Here is an 18,956-nt window from a genome sequence, read left to right as displayed (position 1 = left end):
TTTGAGAGGAAGACAGGTAGCCATGGTATGAAATGGATAGCTGGGTAAGTTCCAAAGTCTCCTCCTCAGACCAGAAAGGAAGGCCCTTGGGTTGGAACTGAGACTTGGAACCGAGGTATTACCATTTTAACATGGTGGTACATGTTCATTCAGCATGGTGACAGTTGCAGGGAAAGCCCATGGGACTTGTGGGAGTTTAGTCAGAGGATTCTGAAAATGGAGCGAAAGTGGAGAATGCTACGATGCCGACGGTAAGTTTAACTGGAACAAAGAACAAAGAAAAATTACAGCTTCGGCCCTCCAAGCCTGCGCCGATCCAGATCCTCTATCTAAAACTGTCGCCTATTTTCTAAGGATCTGTATCCCTCTGCTCCCTGCCCATTCATGTATCTATCTAGATACATCTTAAATGACGCTATCGTGCCCGCCTCTACCACCTCCGCCGGCAATGCATTCCAGGCACCCACCACCCACTGCGTAAAGAACTTTCCACGCATATCTCCCTTAAACTTTTCCCCGCTCACCTTGAACTCATGACCCCTCGTAATTGAGTCCCCCACTGTGGGAAAAAGTTTCTTGCTATCCACCCTGTCTATACCTCTCATGATTTTGTAGACCTCAATGAGGTCCCCCCCTCAACTTCCGTCTTTCTAATGAAAATAATCCTAATCTACTCAACCTCTCTTCATAGCTAGCGCCCTCCATACCAGGCAACTTCCTGATGAACCTCCTCTGCACCTTCTCCAAAGCATCCGCATCCTTTTGGTAATGTGGCGACCAGAACTGTACGCAGCATTCCTAATGTTAGCGAACCAAAATCTTATACAACTGTAACATGACCTGCCAACTCTTGTACTCAATACTCCTTCCGATGAAGGAAAGCATGCCGTATGCCTTCTTGACCACTCTATCGACCTGCGCAGCCACCTTCAGGGTACAATGGACCTGAACACCCAGATCGCTCTGTACATCAATTTTCCCCAGGGCTTTTTCATTTACCGTATAGTTCGGTCTCGAATTGGATCTTCCAAAATGCATCACCTTGCATTTGCACGGATTGAACTCCATCTGCCATTTCTCCGCCCAACTCTCCAATCTATCTATATTCTGCTGTATTCTCTGACAGTCCCCTTCACTATCTGCTACTCCACCAACCTTAGTGTCATCTGCAAACTTGCTAATCAGATCACCTATACCTTCCTCCAGATCATTTATGTATATCACAAACAACAGTGGCCCCAGCACGGATCTCTGTGGAACACCACTGTTCACAGTTCTCCATTTTGAGAAACTCCCTTCCACTACTACTATTTGTCTCTAGTTGCCTAGCCAGTTCTTTATCCATCTAGCTAGTACACCCTGGACCCCATGAGACTTCACTTTCTCCATCAGCCTACCATGGGGAACCTTATCAAATGCCTTACTGAAGTCCATGTTTATGACATCTACAGCCCTTCCCTCATCAATCTACTTTGTCACTTCCTCAAAGAATTCTATTAAGTTGGTAAGACATGACCTTCCCTGCACAAAAGCATGTTGCCTATCACTGATAAGCCCATTTTCTTCCAAATGGGAATAGATTTCATCCCTCAGAATCTTCTCCAGCAGCTTCCCTGACGTCAGGCTCACTGGTCTATAATTACCTGGATTATCTCTGCTACCCTTCTTAAACAAGGGGACAACATTAGCAATTCTCCAGTCCTCCGGTACCTCACCTGTGTTCAAGGATGTTGCAAAGATATCTGTTAAGGCCCCAGCTATTTCCTCTCTCACTTCCCTCAGTAACCTGGGATAGATCCCATCCGGACCTGGGGACTTGTCCACCTTAATGCCTTTTAGAATACCAACGCATCCTCCCTCCTTATGCCGACTTGACCTAGAGTAATCAAACATCTATCCCTAACCTCAACATCCGTCATGTCCATCTCCTCGGTGAATACCGATGCAAAGTACTCGTTAAGAATCTCACCCATTTTCTCTGACTCCACGCATAACTTTCCTCCTTTGTCCTTGAGTGGGCCACCCCTTTCTCTAGTTACCCTCTTGCTCCTTATATATGAATAAAAGGCTTTGGGAGTTTCCTTAACCCTGTTTGCTGAAGATATTTCATGACCCCTTTTAGCCCTCTTGATTCATCGTTTCAGATTGGTCCTACATTCCCGATATTCTTCCAAAGCTTCGTCTGTCTTCAGTCGCCTATGCCTTATGTATGCTTCCTTTTTCCTCTTAGCTAGTCTCACAATTTCACCTGTCATCCATGGTTCCCTAATTTTGCCATTTCTATCCCTCATTTTCACAGGGACATGTCTGTCCTGCACTTTAATCAACCTCTCTTTAAAAGCCTCCCACATATCAAATGTGGATTTATCTTCAAACAGCTGCTCCCAATCCACATTCCCCAGCTCCTGCCGAATTTTGGTATAGTTGTCCTTCCCCCAATTTAGCACTCTTCCTTTAGGACCACTCTCGTCTTTGTCCAAAACTTACGGAATTGTGATCACTATTCCCAAAGTAATCCCCGACTGAAACTTCAACCACATGGCCGGGCTCATTCCCCAACACCAGGTCCAGTACGGCCCCTTCCCGAGTTGGAAAATTTACATACTGCTCTAGAAAACCCTCCTGGATGCTCCTTACAAATTCTGCTCCATCTAGACCTCTGACACTAAGTGTATCCAAGTCAATGTTGGGAAAATTAAAATCTCCTATCACCACCACCCTGTTGCTCCTACATCTTTCCATAATCTGTTTACATATTTGTACCTCTATCTCACACTCGCTGTTGAGAGGTCTGAAGTACAGCCCCAACATTGTTCCCGCACCCTTCCTATTTCTGAGCTCTGCCCATATCGCCTCACTGTTCGAGTCCTCCATAGTACCCTCCTTCAGCACAGCCGTGAGATCCCCTCTGACCAGTAATGCAACTCCTCCACCCCTTTTACCTCCCTCTCTATCCCGCCTGAAGCATCGATATCCTGGGATATTTAATTGCCAATCATGTCTTTCCCGCAACCAAGTCTCAGTAATAGCAATAACATCATACTCCCAGGTACTAATCCAAGCCCTATGTTCATCTGCCTTACCTACTACACTTCTTGCATTAAAACAAATGCACCTCAGACCACCAGTCCCTTTGCGTTCATCATCTGCTCCCTGCCTACTCTTCCCCTTAGTCATGCTGACTTCATGATCTAGTTCCTTACAGGCTTTAGTTACTACCTCCTGACTGTCCACTAACCTCCTCATTTGGTTCCCATCCCCCTGCCACATTAGTTTAAACACTCCCAAACAGCGTTAGCAAATTCACCCCAAGGACACTGGTTCCAGTCTGGCCCAGGTGTAGACCGTCCAATTTGTAGTAGTTCCACCTCCCCCAGAACCGGTCCTAATGTCCCAAAAATCAGAACCCCTCCCTCCTGCACCATCTCTCAAGCCAAGCATTCATCCTGCTTATTCTTTCATTTCTATTCTGACTACCACGTGGCACTGGTAGCAATCCTGAGATTAATACCTCTGAGGTCCGACTTTTTAACTTGGCTCCTACCTCCCTAAATTCTGCTTGGAGGACCTCATCCCGTTTTTTACCTATATCATTGGTGCCTATATGCACCATGACAGCTGGCTGTTCACCCTCCTCCTTCAGAATGTTCTGCAGCCGATCTGAGACATCCCTGACCCGTGCACCCGGGAGGCAACATACCATTTGGGAGTCTCGTTTTCGACCACAGAACCGCCTATCTACTCCCCTTACAATTGAGTCCCCTATGACTGTAGCCCTTCCACTCTTTTTCCCGCCCTTCTGTGCAGCAGAGCCAGCCACGGTGCCATGAACCTGGCTACTACTGCCTTCCCCTGGTGAGCCATCTCCCCCAACAGTATCCAAAACGGTAAACCTGTTTTGGAGGGAGATGACCGCAGGGGACACCTGCACTGCCTTCCTGCTTCTTCTCTGCCTTTTGGTTACACATTCCCTTTCTCCCTCAGCAATCCTAATCTGGGGTGTGACCAATTCGCTAAACGACATAGAAGACCCAAGGTGAACACTGCTGTGGGAGCAGGTGTGATGCATGAGGTAGATGAGAGATCTGCCAATGTTCTGTCTAAGGGGCAAGTCACCCCATTTTCCTCGACACGTGTATCCAGACCAATAACAAGAGACATAGGGGCCTGCATGGCTGGAATTGACCGCGCACTGGTCCAGAGTCCCACAACATTATCTGTACAGCAGTTAACCCTAAAGAGCCTGTGACATATTCAGTCTTTATGTATTCAGCAGTTGGCATATAGAGCCTGATTAATATTCAGTCTTTATCTATACAGCAGTTGGCCCTATAGAGTCTATGATCACTAAAATTGATGGTCTATTCATTGTAGCATTGCTGATTGTGGGATCTTGCTGTGTGCAAGATTGCTGCAACATTTCCCTGGATTATCAGTGTGACTACATGACAAAGCTGCATCATTGACAAGAACGTGACTTGGGACATCCTGATGTTGCAGAAAGTGCTATGACAATACAAATTCCCTTTCTTACTATGTTCATTGTGCTCTGCCCTATCTGGACCTTTGTGATCTGCTCCATTTCAAACACACTGATCCTTTTACACCAGCAGGATCATTGAATATTCTTATTCCAGCTGCTCCAGTCTCAGAACATTTATCCTTTCAGAAAATAAATGAATGCACCATTTCATAACCATGATATACAATGTCCTTGTAAAAACAATGAATGTCCCAAACTTTGTCTTTGTTGAATTAATACTTCAATCCTTTTTTTCATTCCAGCGTTCAAGTGGCCTTGCAGGTAAGTAGTAATATGAGAGTTTAAGTAAATTGTACACACAGCAAATCTCACCAAAATAAAATCATATACATACATATATATAAAATGTGGTCAGGGCTAGTGCTGTGCCTTTGGGGTCGGTGTTGGGACCACAATATTTCACAATATCCATTAACGATCTGAAGGACGTTTTGTCAGGGCCACGACGAATCCAGCACGAGTTTTAAGGATACAAAGTAATAACATTTATTTACTATAACATTCTGGTTTGGGGTCATACTATGCAAGGACATGATACATGGGCGATATTCTCCAACCCCCCGCCGGGTCGGAGAATCGGCGGGGGCTGGCGTGAATCCCGCCCCCACCGGTTGCCGAAGTCTCCGGCACCGGAGATTCGGCGGGGGCGGGAATCGCGCCGCGCCAGTTGGCGGGCCCCCCCGCTCGATTCTCCGGCCCGTATGGGCCGAAGTCCCGCCGATAAATTGCCTGCCCCGCCAGCGTAAATTAAAGCACCTACCTTACCGGCGGGACAAGGCGGCGTGGGCGGGCTCCGGGGTCCTGGGGGGGGGCGGGGGGCGATCTGACCCCGGGGGGTGCCCCCACGGTAGCCTGGCCCGCGATCGGGGCCCACCAATCCGCGGGCGGGCCTGTGCCGTGGGGGCACTCTTTCCCTTCCGCCTCCGCCGCGGTCTCCACCATGGCGGAGGCGGAAGAGACTCCCTCCACTGCGCATGCGCGGGAAACTGTCAGCAGCCGCTGACGCTCCCGCGCATGCGCCGCTCGACATGCCATTTCCGCGCCAGCTGGCGGGGCAACAAAGGCCGTTTCCGCCAGCTGGCGGGGCGGAAATTCCTCCGGCGCCGGCCTAGCCCCTCAATGTTGGGGCTCAGCCCCCAAAGATGCGGAGCATTCCGCACCTTTGGGGCAGCGCGATGCCCGTCTGATTGGCGCCGTTTTGGGCGCCAGTCGGCGGACATCGCGCCGTTTCGGGAGAATTTCGCCCCATGTCTCTGTCAGAATCAAGACTATCTAATTAAAGTTATACCCTGTGAAATGGATATTCATGGTCAACCAGGTTCCTTACGTGAGTCATTTACTCACACACGATGGTATAAAGTCTGATCCAGACAAAATGATGTTGATACAGCAGATGATCATTCCTGTGAGCAAGCACGCTTTACAATGCTTTCTTGGTGTGACAAATTATCTTTCTAAGTTTATACAGTGTTACAGTGAGATCATTGAACCTCTTCATCAACTTCTCCACCAGATGTCGAATGGTGCTGGCAAGAGTGGTCTTCAACAGACAGTCACAACCCTACGGTGTTGCAATATTTTGACGTTTCAGCACACGTATCAGCTGACGTCTCCCAGCATGGACTTGATGCAGTCTGCATCCAGAATGGTGGGCCAATAGCCTTTGCTTCAAGGGCCCTCACTAACACTGAGACTCCCTGTGCACAGATTGAAAAGGAACCTCTTCCTTTAATCTTCACCTGTCAGAAATGTCATGACTTCATATGTGGTCATTCTGTAACTGTTGAAACAGATTAGCAGCCACTCATAATTATCTTTAAAAAGCCTCCACACAATGTCTGGATGGCTGCGACGCATGATGCTAAAGTTGCAACATTATAACCTCAGCATTGTCTACAAACGTGCCAAGGACGGTAGCATAGTGTTAAGCATAATTGCTTCACAGCTCCAGGGTCCCAGGTTCGATTCCCGGCTTGGATCACTGTCTGTGCGGAGTCTGCACATTCTCCCCGTGTGTGCATGGGTTTCCTCCGGGTGCGCCAGTTTCCTCCCACAGTCCAAAGATGAGCAGGTTAGGTGCATTGGCCATGATAAATTGCCCTTAGTGTCCAAAATTGCCCTTAGTGTTGGGTGGGGTTACTGGGTTATGGGGATAGGGTGGGGGTGTGGGCTTGGGTAGGGTGCTCTTTCCAAGAGCTGGTGCAGACTCGATGGGCCGAATGGCCTCCTTCTGCACTGTAAATACTATGAAAAGCTACTATGAATTGTACTTGGCTGATAACCACTCCAGAGACTTCCTACCCACTCCAGACCAGACCAGATTATGAGGAAGACTTCGACATTTTGGCAAAAGAGGTTATGTCCTCTCACCGAATTCAGAAACTCGTGCCTTGCAGGCAGACGTTTCATGAGGCATATTCACAGCGTCATCAGGAGGGGCTGGCCAGAATCCTCAATGGAGCTTCCCCATGAGCTCTACACATTCTTCGCCATCAGAGATGAACTGACTGTACAAAATGGACTGATACTGTGTAACCAGCGATTCGTCATCTCAATTGCCCTCTAGAGGTACTACACATGACAACTGGACCCCGGGTTGGAAGCAACCAGATACAACATAGAACATAGAACAGAACAGCACAGAACAGGCCCTTCGGCCCTCGATGTTGTGCCGAGCACTGTCCAAAACCAAGATCAAGCTATCCCACTCCCTGTCATTCTGTTGTGCTCCATGTGCCTATCCAATAACCGCTTGAAAGTTCTAAAGTGTCCGACTCCACTATCACAGCAGGCAGTCCATTCCACACCCTAACCACTCTCTGAGTAAAGAACCTACCTCGGACATCCCTCCTATATCTCCCACCCTGAACCTTATAGTTATGCCCCCTTGTAACAGCTACATCCACCCAAGGAAATAGTCTCTGAACGTCCCCTCTATCTATCCCCCTCATCATCTTATAAACCTCTATTAAGTCGCCTCTCATCCTCCTCCGCTCCAAAGAGAAAAGCCCTAACCCCCTCAACCTTTCCTCATAAGGCCTATCATGCAAACCAGGCAGCATCCTGGTAAATCTCCTTTGCACCCTTTCCAATGCTTCTACATCCTTCCTATAATGAGGTGACCAGAACTGCACACAATTCTCCAAATATGATCTCACCAGGGTCATGTACAGTTGCAGCATAATCCCGCGGCTCTTAAACTCAAGCCCCCTGTTAATAAACGCTAACACACTCTAAGCCTTCTTCACGGTTCTATCCACTTGAGTGGCAACCTTCAGAGATCTGTGGACATGAATCCCAAGATCTCTCTGATCCTCCACATTCCTCAGAACCCTGCCGTTGACCCTGTAATCCGCATTCAAATTTTTTCTACCAAAATGAATCACCTCACACTTATCAGGGTTAAACTCCATCTGCCATTTTTTGGCCCAGCTCTGCATCCTATCAATGTCTCTTTGCAGCCTACAACAGCCCTCCACCTTATCCACTACTCCACCAATCTTGGTGTCATCAGCAAATTTACTGACCTACCCTTCAGCCCCCTCCTCCAAGTCATTTATAAAAATCACAAATAGCAGTGGTACACTGCTGGTAACTGGTCTTCAATCTGAACATTTTCCATCCACCACCACCCCTTCTATGTGATCGCCAGTTACTTATCAAATTGGCCAAATTTCCCTCTATCCCACACCTCCTTACTTTCTTCATAAGCCGACCATGGGGAACCTTATCAAACGCCTTACTAAAATCCATGTCTATGACTTAGTTACCTCCTCAAAGAATTCAATCAAATTTGTGAGGCAAGACTTACCCTTCACGAATCCATGTTGACTATCCCGGATTAAGCTGCATCTTTCCAAATGGTCATAAATCCTATCCTTCAGGACCTTTTCCATTAACTTACCGACCACCGAAGTAAGACTAACCGCCGTATAATTACCAGGATCATTCCTATTCCCTTTCTTGAACAGAGGAACAACATTCGCCACTCTCCTGTCCTCTGGCACCATCCCCGTGGACAGTGAGGTCCCAAAGATCAAAGCCAAAGGCTCGGCAATCTCATCCCTTGCCTCCCAAAGAATCCTTGGATATATCCCATCTGGCCCAGGGGACTTGTCGACCCTAAGGTTTTTCAAAATTGCTAATACATCCTTCCTCATAACATCTACCTCCTGCAGCCTACCTGTCTGTATCACACTCTCATCCTCAAAATCATGGCCCCTCTCCTTGGTGAACACTGAAGAAAAGTATTCATTCAATGCCTCTCCTATTTCTTCTGACTCCATGCACATGTTTCCACTACTGTCCTTGACCGGCTCTAACCTCACCCTGGTCATTCTATTATTTCTCACATAAGAGTAAAAAGCCTTGGGGTTTTCCTTGATCTGACCCGCCAAGGACTTCTCATGCCCCTCCTAGCTCTCCTAAGCCCTTTTTGTTAGCTCATTCCTTTCTACCTTGTAACCCTCAAGCGACCCTACTGAACCTTGTTTTCTCATCCTTACATACGCTTCTTTTTTCCTCTTAACAAGACAGTCAAGACCTCTTTTGTGAACCATGGTTCCCTCACATGGCCATTTCCTCCGTGCCTGACAGGAACATACCTATCAAGGACATACAGTATTTGTTTCTTGAACAAGCTCCATTTTTCATTTGTGCCTTTCCCTGACAGTTTCTGTTCCCATCTTATGCTCCCTAATTCTTGCCTAATTGCATCATAATTACCCCTCTCCCATTTATAAACCTTACCCTGCCGTATGGCCCTATCCCTCTCCATTGCAATAGTGAACGACACCGAATTGTGGTCACTATCTCCAAAGTGCTCTCCCACAAACAAATCTAACATTTGGCCCGGTTCATTACCCAGTACCAAATCCAATGTGTCCCCACCTCTTGTCGGCCTATCCGCATATTGTGTCAGGAAACCCTCCTGCACACACTGTACAAAAACTGCCCCATCCGAACTGTTCGACCTATAGAGGTTCCAATCAATATTTGGAAAGTTAAAGTCATCCATGCCAAGTACCCTGAGACCTCCACACCTATCCATAATCTGTTTTGCAATTTCTTCCTCTACATCTCTATTACTATTTGGGCGCCTACAGAAAACTCCTAACAACGTGACCGCTGCTTTCCTACTTCTAACTTCAGCCCATATTACCTCAGTAGGCAGATCCCCTTCGAACTGCCTTTCTGCAGCCGTTAAACTATCCTTGATTAACAATGCTACTCCTCCACCTCTTTTACCAACTTCCCTACTCTTACTCAAACATCTATACCCCGGAACTTCCAACAACCATTCTTGTCCCTGTTCCATCCATGTCTCCGTAATGACCACAACATCGTAGTCCCAAGTACCAATCCACGCTCCAAGTTCGCCGACCTTCTTCCGGATGCTCCTTGCATTGAAGTAGACACACTTCAACCCACCTTTCTGTCTGCCAGTACACTCCTGCGACCTTGATACCCTCCTCAGTACCTCACTGCTCTCAACACTGGCTTCTGGACTATAGCTCGTTTTCCCATCCCCTGACAAATTAGTTTAAACCCCCCCCGAAGAGCCGTAGCAAACTTCCCTCCCAGGATATTGGCGCCCCTCTGGTTCAGGTGCAAACCGTCCTGTCTGTACAGGTCCCACCTTCGCCAGAATGTGCTCCAATTATCCACGTAACTGAAACCCTCCCTCCTACACCATCCCTGCAGCCACGTGTTTATCTGCACTCTCGCCCTGTTCCTCACCTCGCTAGCACGTGGCACCGGCAGCAAACCAGAGATGGCAACATGGTTTGTCCTTGCTCTCAGCTTCCATCCTAGCTCCCTAAATTCCTGTTTTAAATCCCCGTCTCTTCTCTTACCTATGTCGTTGGTACTGATGTGTACCACGACTTGTGACTGTTCCCCCTCCCCCTTGAGGATTCTGAAAACACGGTCCGAGACGTCACGGACCCTGGCACCCAAGGCCAAGGAATCACTGCATTAGCCCTCCACATACACATTTCTGGAAAACGAAATCTCCAGATACGCATTGCAATGCACTCGAGCCACATCAAGCAAAGGAACTGTTGCATTTACAAGAGGTCCAGGAACTCCCATGGGCATTAACAGCAGCTGACATCTTCCAGTGGAATGTTAAATAACATTCAGTCTTAGTTGATTCATCCTCTCGGTGGTCTGAACTGGACTATAGAATCCCTACAGTGCCGAAGGCCCATTGAGTCTGCACCAATCTTTTGAATGCGCACTGTACACACTTCCACTCCCCTGTCCACCACGCCCTATCCCCACAACCTAACCTGCACATCCCTGGACACTAAGGGGCAATTTATCATAAAATATGATTTTATGATACTTTGCAACTTCGGAACTTTGCACACACATAGGACTTTGAGCATATCACAAGCAGCCTCCTATATCCATGATCAGACGGGTTGGCAGAACGGGCAGTTCACTCAGATAAACATCTTCTGGAGAAATATGCACGGATCACACAGATTACTATGCTGCACTCCCCAGTCTGTGAATTCTACCATGATAGGGCATGTCTTTGTCAGCATAATTACGCTTTTCACACCAGGACCACATTTCCTACTGTTACGGTTCTGCTGGAGCTCAAACTTTAAGCCAACCTGAACATTACCCTCCTGCAATGCAAAATGAGAAGCAAAATACGCTATGATCGAGATATCCACAGATTCAGCCCTCTGGCACCGGGTTAAACAGTCAGGATTCAGACCGCATGTGACGTGACCAGTTGGCAGTGGTACACAGTAATGCCTCACAACTGAACAGTTAGGTGGTAGCCTCAGATGGTACCCACTAATAATAATAATCTTCATTATTGTCACAAGTAGGCTTACATTAATACTGCAATGAAGTTACTGTGAAAATTCCCTAGTTACCGCACTCTGGTGCCTGTTCGGGTACACAGAGGGAGAATTCAGAATCTCCAATTCATCTAACAAGCAAACCTTTCAGGACTTGTCGGAGGAAACCCATGCAGACACGGGAAGAACATGCAGACTCCACACTGACAGTGACCCAAGCCGGGAATTGAACCTGGGACCCTGGCACTGTGAAGCAACAGTATGTACACTCTCGCCTAAACCTTCTGCACGCATCTGAACCAGCACCAAGAGATAACACAGCACTTGAGTCATCCGGCCTATGGCATAAGCAGACATGCAGACTCTACGCTGCAAACCCTGCACCAGATAAATACACCAGATAAACGCACACCTGAAACATCTTAGGCGGGATTCTCCACTCCCACGCCGAAGTGGCCGCGCCATCGTGAACGCCGTCGAGGTTCACGACGGCACGGAACAGCCCCGATCCCGACCGATTCAGGCCCTGACAATGGGCCAGTATCGGGGCCGCGTCATCTACACGCGCCAGGCCTTGTCGCCCGCGTAAAAGCGGTGCCACATAGATGATGCGGCTGGCGCCGCATAACGGACGTCATCCGCACATGCGTGGGTTGGCCGGCGCCAACCCGCGCATGCGTGGTTGCCATCCTCTCTAAGTCCGCCCCGCAAGAAGATGGGGGACGGATCTTGCGGGGCCACGGAAGGAGGTCCTCCTTCAGAGAGGACGGCCTGACGATCGGTGGGCACCAATCGCGGGCCATCCCACATTCCAGGTGAAGCCCGGTGCAGGATCCCCCCTCGCCCCCCCACAGGCCGCCCCCCCCAGCGTTCACGCACCGCCCACGACTGCAGCGACCAGGTGTGGATGGCGCCGGGGGGAACCCGCAGTTTTGGCCTGGCCGCTCGGCCCATCCGGGCCTCAGAATAGCGGAGGTGCCGGAGAATCGCCATTTTCGGTATCTCCGGCGATTCTCCGGCCTGCGGCCCACGAAACTCGACCGCTTGGGAGGGCGTCGGACCGGCGTCCCCGGAAATTTTGGCGGCCCAGGCGATTCTCCCAACCAGCGTGGGAGTGGAGAATCGCGCCCCTTGTGTTGCTAACAGTGAGGACATTGGCCACTGAAATACTACAACACCACCAACCGATGTAATGTGATGATTGTAGGAATTTCAGATGGGTATTTGGTGCAGTAAGGGTTAAAAGCCTGAGTTAATCGTTGACTGCTGCAATCATATTGAAAAGAATCATAGAATTTACAGTGCAGAAGGAGTCCATTCGGCCCATCGAGTCTGCACCGGCCCTTGTAAAGAGTACCCTACCTAAGCCCACACCTCTCCCCTGTCCCCGTAACCCCATCTAACCTTTTTTGTACATTAAGGGCAATTTAGCATCGCCAATCTGCCTAACCTGCACATCTTTGGACTGTGGGAGGAAACTGGAGCACCCGGAGGAAACTCACGCAGACACGTGGAGAACGTGCAGACTCTGCAGACAGTGACCCAAGCCAGGAATCGAACCTGGAGCTGTGAAACAACTGTGCTAACCACTGTGGTACCGTGCTGCTCCCTAGAAATTCTAGTTTGAAAGGCAACTAAGTTTTGGGAACCAGGGTGCAATTAAGGCATCGTTAAAAGCTTTGGCTAATAATTTTGTTTGAATTAAGGGGAGGAGGGTTCCCTGTAGAGTTAATTAGATTTCAGCTTGATAAGATTATGTTGTTGCTGGGTGGAGCTAAGATATCAGGCATTTTGCAGAAAGCAGGTCAATGGACTTCTCAATGAAGCTGAGAGCAGAAGTCTTGCTCTCACTGCGGTTCAGTTAAAGATATTTCAGAAGTCAGGTTAGCAGACTTTCCAAGCAACTTAGAATGGTTTTATTAGAAGGTGAGCTGAAGCAGCTTCTGATGACATACAGCCAGAGTTTCTGCATCGTTCTGACAAGATTCAGTTCTTTTCTTTGAAGCAGAGTCAAGCGACCTCTCTTCCTCAAATAACATCATTGTAAAACAGGTATTCCTGAGTGCCAGATGTATTTAAAGTGGATTGGGAGCTGAGATGGTTTTTCTTGTTGTTTGAGTGGGAATAAAGATAGCAGATAGGAGGAACTTCTTCACCCAAAGGGTTGTGAATCTATGGAATTCCTTGCCCAGTGAAGCAGTAGCGGCTCATTCTTTAAATGTTTTTAAGATAAAGATATAGTTTTTTGAAGAATAAAGGGATTAACGGTTATGATGTTCGGGCTGGAAAGTGGAGCTGAGTCCACAAAAGATCAGCCATGATCTAATTGAATGGCGGAGCAGGCTCGAGGGGCCAGATGGCCTACTCCTGCTCCTAGTTCTTACGTTCTTATAAGTGTTACGGTTTCACTGCATTGATTAGCATTGCTTTAGGAGAAATTTTTGTGGGGTTAGTAATAAAGTTTGTTTTAATATACATATCCCTCTTTCTTCGCGAGATCACTCCTGGAGTGAGTTATCCTTTCCTCACAGTCTAACAAAATTAAAATAAAATATTAGGGTATCTGTCCAGTATGCTAGCCACTGTGGGGTCTGGGCTGGGACCGAAATAGTAATCACATGGACAGGGCACCTGAATAGGCTAAAAACGAGATTGCAAGACTTTGTCCGGGATTCTCTGTTGCGGGTCCACCCCACTACTCCTGCCAGCAAGAACAGGAAAGTTGGGGCTCAGCCAAAATTCCATTCACTGCAGGACTGGAGAATCCCATCGGCGTGAATAGGCGGAGAATCCCACTGGCGTGAATAAGCGGAGAATCCCACCGGCGTGAATAGGCGGAGAATCCTACAGGCGTGAATAGGCGGAGAATCCCACCAGCGTGAATAGGCGGAGAATCCCACCAGCGTGAATAGGCGGAGAATCCCACCGGCGTGAATAACGGAGAATCCAACCGGCGTGAATAGGCGGAGTATCCGACTGGCGTGAATAGGTGGAGGATCCCACTGGCGTGAATAGGCGGAGAATCCGACTGACGTGAATAGGTGGAGAATCCCACCGGCGTGAATAGGCGGAGAATCCGACTGGCGTGAATAGGTGGAGAATCCCACTGGCGTGAATAGGCGGAGAATCCGACTGGCGTGAATAGGTGGAGAATCCCACCGGTGTGAAAAGGCGGAGAATCCCACAGGCGTGAATAGGTGGAGGAGAATCGCACTGGCGTGAATCGGCGGAGAATCCCACCGGCGTGAATAGGCGGAGAATCCCACCGGTGTGAAAAGGCGGAGAATCCCACAGGCGTGAATAGGCGGAGAATCCCACCGGTGTGAATAGGCGGAGAATCCCACCGGCATGAATAGGCGGAGAATCCCACCGGTGTGAGTAGGCGGAGAAACCCACCGGTGTGAATAGGCGGAGAATCACACTGGCGTGAATAGGCGGAGAATCCCAATGGCGTGAATAACGGAGAATCCCACCGGTGTGAATAGACGGAGAATCCCAATGGCGTGAATAGGCGGAGAATCCCACTGGTGTGAATAACGGAGAATCCCACTGGTGTGAATAACGGAGAATCCAACCGGCATGAATAACGGAGAATCCCACTGGTGTGAATAACGGAGAATCCCACTGGTGTGAATAACGGAGAATCCAACCAGCATGAATAACGGAGAATCCCACCGGTGTGAATAACGGAGAATCCCACTGGTGTGAATAACGGAGAATCCAACCGGCGTGAATAACGGAGAATCCAACCGGCATGAATAACGGATAATCCAACCGGCAAGAATAACGGAGAATCCCACCGGTGTGAATAACGGAGAGTCCCACTGGCGTGAATAACGGAGAATCCCACTGGCGTGAATAACGGAGAATCCCACCGGTGTGAATAACGGAGAGTCCCACTGGCGTGAATAACGGAGAATCCCACTGGCGTGAATAACGGAGAATCCCACCGGCGTGAATAACGGAGAATCCCACCAGCATGAATAACGGAGAATCCCACCGGCATGAATAGGCGGAGAATCCCACTGGTGTGAATAACGGAGAATCCCACTGGCGTGAATAACGGAGAATCCCACCGGCGTGAATAGGCGGAGAATCCCACTGGTGTGAATAACGGAGAATCCCACTGGCGTGAATAACGGAGAATCCCACTGGTGTGAATAACGGAGAATCCCACTGCCGTTAATAGGCGGAGAATCCCACCGGCGTGAATAACGGAGAATCCCACTGGTGTGAATAACGGAGAATCCCACTGGTGTGAATAACGGAGAATCACAATGGTGTGAATAACGGAGAACCCCACTGGTGTGAATAACGGAGAATCCCACTGGTGCGAATAGGCGGAGAATCCCACCGGTGTGAATAGGCGGAGAATCCCACCGGTGTCAATAGGCGGAGAATCCCACTGGCGTGAATAACGGAGAATCCCACGAGTGTGAATAGGCGGAGATTCCCACCGATGTGAATAGGCGGAGAATCCCACCGGTGTGAATAGGCGGAGAATCCCATCGGTGTGAAAAGACGGAGAATCCCACCGGCGTGAATAGGCGGAGAATCCCACCAGCGTGAATAGGCGGAGAATCCCACTGGTGTGAATAACGGAGAATCCCACCGGCGTGAATAACGGAGGATCCCACCAGCGTGAATAGGCGGAGAATCCCACCGGCGTGAATAAAAGAGAATCCCACCGGTGTGAATAACGGAGAATCCCACTGGTGTGAATAACGGAGAATCCAACCGGCATGAATAACGGAGAATCCAACCGGCATGAATAACGGAGAATCCAACCGGCGTGAATAACGGAGAATCCCACTGGTGTGAATAACGGAGAATCAAACCGGCATGAATAACGGAGAATCCCACCGGTGTGAATAACGGAGAATCCCACTGGTGTGAATAACGGAGAATCCAACCGGCATGAATAACGGATAATCCAACCGGCATGAATAACGGATAATCCCACTGGTGTGAATAACGGAGAGCCCCACTGGCGTGAATAACGGAGAATCCCACTGGCGTGAATAACGCAGAATCCCACTGGCGTGAATAACGGAGAATCCCACCGGCATGAATAGGCGGAGAATCCCACTGGGGTGAATAACGGAGAATCCCACTGGTGTGAATAACGGAGAATCCAACCGGCATGAATAACGGAGAATCCCACCGGTGTGAATAACGGAGAATCCCACCGGTGTGAATAACGGAGAATCAAACCGGCATGAATATCGGAGAATCCCACCGGCATGAATAACGGAGAATCCCACCGGTGTGAATAACGCAGAATCCCACTGGCGTGAATAACGGAGAATCCCACCGGCATGAATAGGCGGACAATCCCACTGGGGTGAATAACGGAGAATCCCACTGGTGTGAATAACGGAGAATCCGACCGGCATGAATAACGGATAATCCAACCGGCATGAATAACGGAGAATCCCACTGGTGTGAATAACGGAGAGCCCCACTGGCGTGAATAACGGAGAATCCCACTGGCGTGAATAACGCAGAATCCCACTGGCGTGAATAACGGAGAATCCCACCGGCATGAATAGGCGGACAATCCCACTGGGGTGAATAACGGAGAATCCCACTGGTGTGAATAACAGAGAATCCCACTGGCGTGAATAACGGAGAATCCCACTGGCGTGAATAACGGAGAATCCCACCGGTGTGAATAACGGAGAATCCCACTGGTGTGAATAACGGAGAATCCAACCGGCGTGAATAACGGAGAATCCCACTGGTGTGAATAACGGAGAGCCCCACTGGCGTGAATAACGGAGAATCCCACTGGCGTGAATAACGCAGAATCCCACTGGCGTGAATAACGGAGAATCCCACCAGCATGAATAGGCGGAGAATCCCACTGGGGTGAATAACGGAGAATCCCACTGGTGTGAATAACGGAGAATCCCACTGGCGTGAATAACGGAGAATCCCACTGGTGTGAATAACGGAGAGCCCCACTAGCGTGAATAACGGAGAATCCCACTGGCGTGAATAACGCAGAATCCCACTGGCGTGAATAACGGAGAATCCCACCGGCATGAATAGGCGGAGAATCCCACTGGGGTGAATAACGGAGAATCCCACTGGTGTGAATAACAGAGAATCCCACTGGCGTGAATAACGGAGAATCCCACTGGCGTGAATAACTGAGAATCCCACCGGTGTGAATAACGGAGAATCCCACTGGTGTGAATAACGGAGAATCCAACCGGCGTGAATAACGGAGAATCCCACTGGTGTGAATAACGGAGAATCCCACTGGCGTGAATAACGGAGAATCCCACTGGCGTGAATAGCGGAGAATCCCACTGCCGATAATAGGCGGAGAATCCCACCGGCGTGAATAACGGAGAATCCCACTTGTGTGAATAACGGAGAATCCCACTAGTGTGAATGGGCGGAGAATCCCACCGGTGTGAATAGGCGGAGAATCCCACCGATGTGAATAGGCGGAGAATCCCACCGGCGTGAATAGGCGGAGAATCCCACCGGTGTGAAAAGACAGAGAATCCTACCGGCGTGAATAGGCAGAGAATCCCACCGGCGTGAATAGGCGGAGAATCCCACTGGTGTGAATAATGGAGAATCCCACCGGCGTGAATAACGGAGGAACCCACCGGCGTGAATAGGCGGAGAATCCCACCGATGTGAATAGGCGGAGAATCCCACTGGTGTGAATAACGGAGAATCCCACCGGCGTGAATAACGGAGAATCCCACTGGTGTGAATAGGCGGAGAATCCCACCGGCGTGAATAGGCGGAGAATCCCACCGGTGTGAAAAGACAGAGAATCCCACCGGCGTGAATAGGCGGAGAATCCCACCGGCGTCAATAGGCGGAGAATCCCACTGGTGTGAATAGGCGGAGAATCCCACTGGTGTGAATAGGCGGAGAATCCCACTGGTGTGAATAATGGAGAATCCCACTGGTGTGAATAACGGAGAATCCCACCGGCGTGAATAGGCAGAGAATCCCACCGGCGTGAATAGGCAGAGAATCCCACCGGCGTGAATAGGCAGAGAATCCCACCGGCGTCAATAGGCGGAGAATCCCACCGGCGTCAATAGGCGGAGAATCCCACCGGCGTGAACAACGGAGAATCCCACCGCGTGAATAGGCGGAGAATCCCACCGGCGTGAATAGGCAGAGAATCCCACCGGCGTCAATAGGCGGAGAATCCCACCGGCGTCAATAGGCGGCGAATCCCACTGGTGTGAATAACGGAGAATCTCACTGGTGTGAATAGGTGGAGAATCGCACCGGTGTGAATAGGCGGAGAATCCCACTGGTGTGAATAACGGAGAATCACACTGGTGTGACTAGGTGGAGAATTGCACTGGTGTGAATCGGCGGAGAATCCCACTGGTGTGAATAGGTGGAGAATCCCACTGGTATGAACAACGGAGAATCCAACTGCTGTGAATAGGCAGAGAATCACGCCGGTGTGAATAGGCGGAGAATCCCACCGGCGTGAATAGGCGGCGTATCCCACCGGCGTGAAAAGGCGGAGAATCCCACTGGTGTGAATAGGTGGAGAATTGCACTGGTGTGAATAGGCGGAGAATCCCACCGGCGTGAAT

General features: G+C 49.5%; 1 protein-coding gene across 1 annotated transcript in view; it reads left to right on the top strand.

Moving 5' to 3' along the window:
- The window catches only part of LOC140396662 (cytidine and dCMP deaminase domain-containing protein 1-like), a 209,376-nt gene that overhangs the window by 69,349 nt on the left and 121,071 nt on the right, over nucleotides 1–18,956 (top strand). The window contains exon 7 of the mRNA XM_072485457.1: nucleotides 4,786–4,804. Within this exon, the coding sequence (XP_072341558.1) occupies nucleotides 4,786–4,804 (19 nt within the window). The remainder of the gene's footprint in view (nucleotides 1–4,785; nucleotides 4,805–18,956) is intronic.

Source organism: Scyliorhinus torazame, chromosome 19 (assembly GCF_047496885.1).
Source record: "Scyliorhinus torazame isolate Kashiwa2021f chromosome 19, sScyTor2.1, whole genome shotgun sequence".
NCBI lineage: Eukaryota > Metazoa > Chordata > Chondrichthyes > Carcharhiniformes > Scyliorhinidae > Scyliorhinus > Scyliorhinus torazame.
This window is presented reverse-complemented; position numbering and strand designations above follow the sequence as displayed.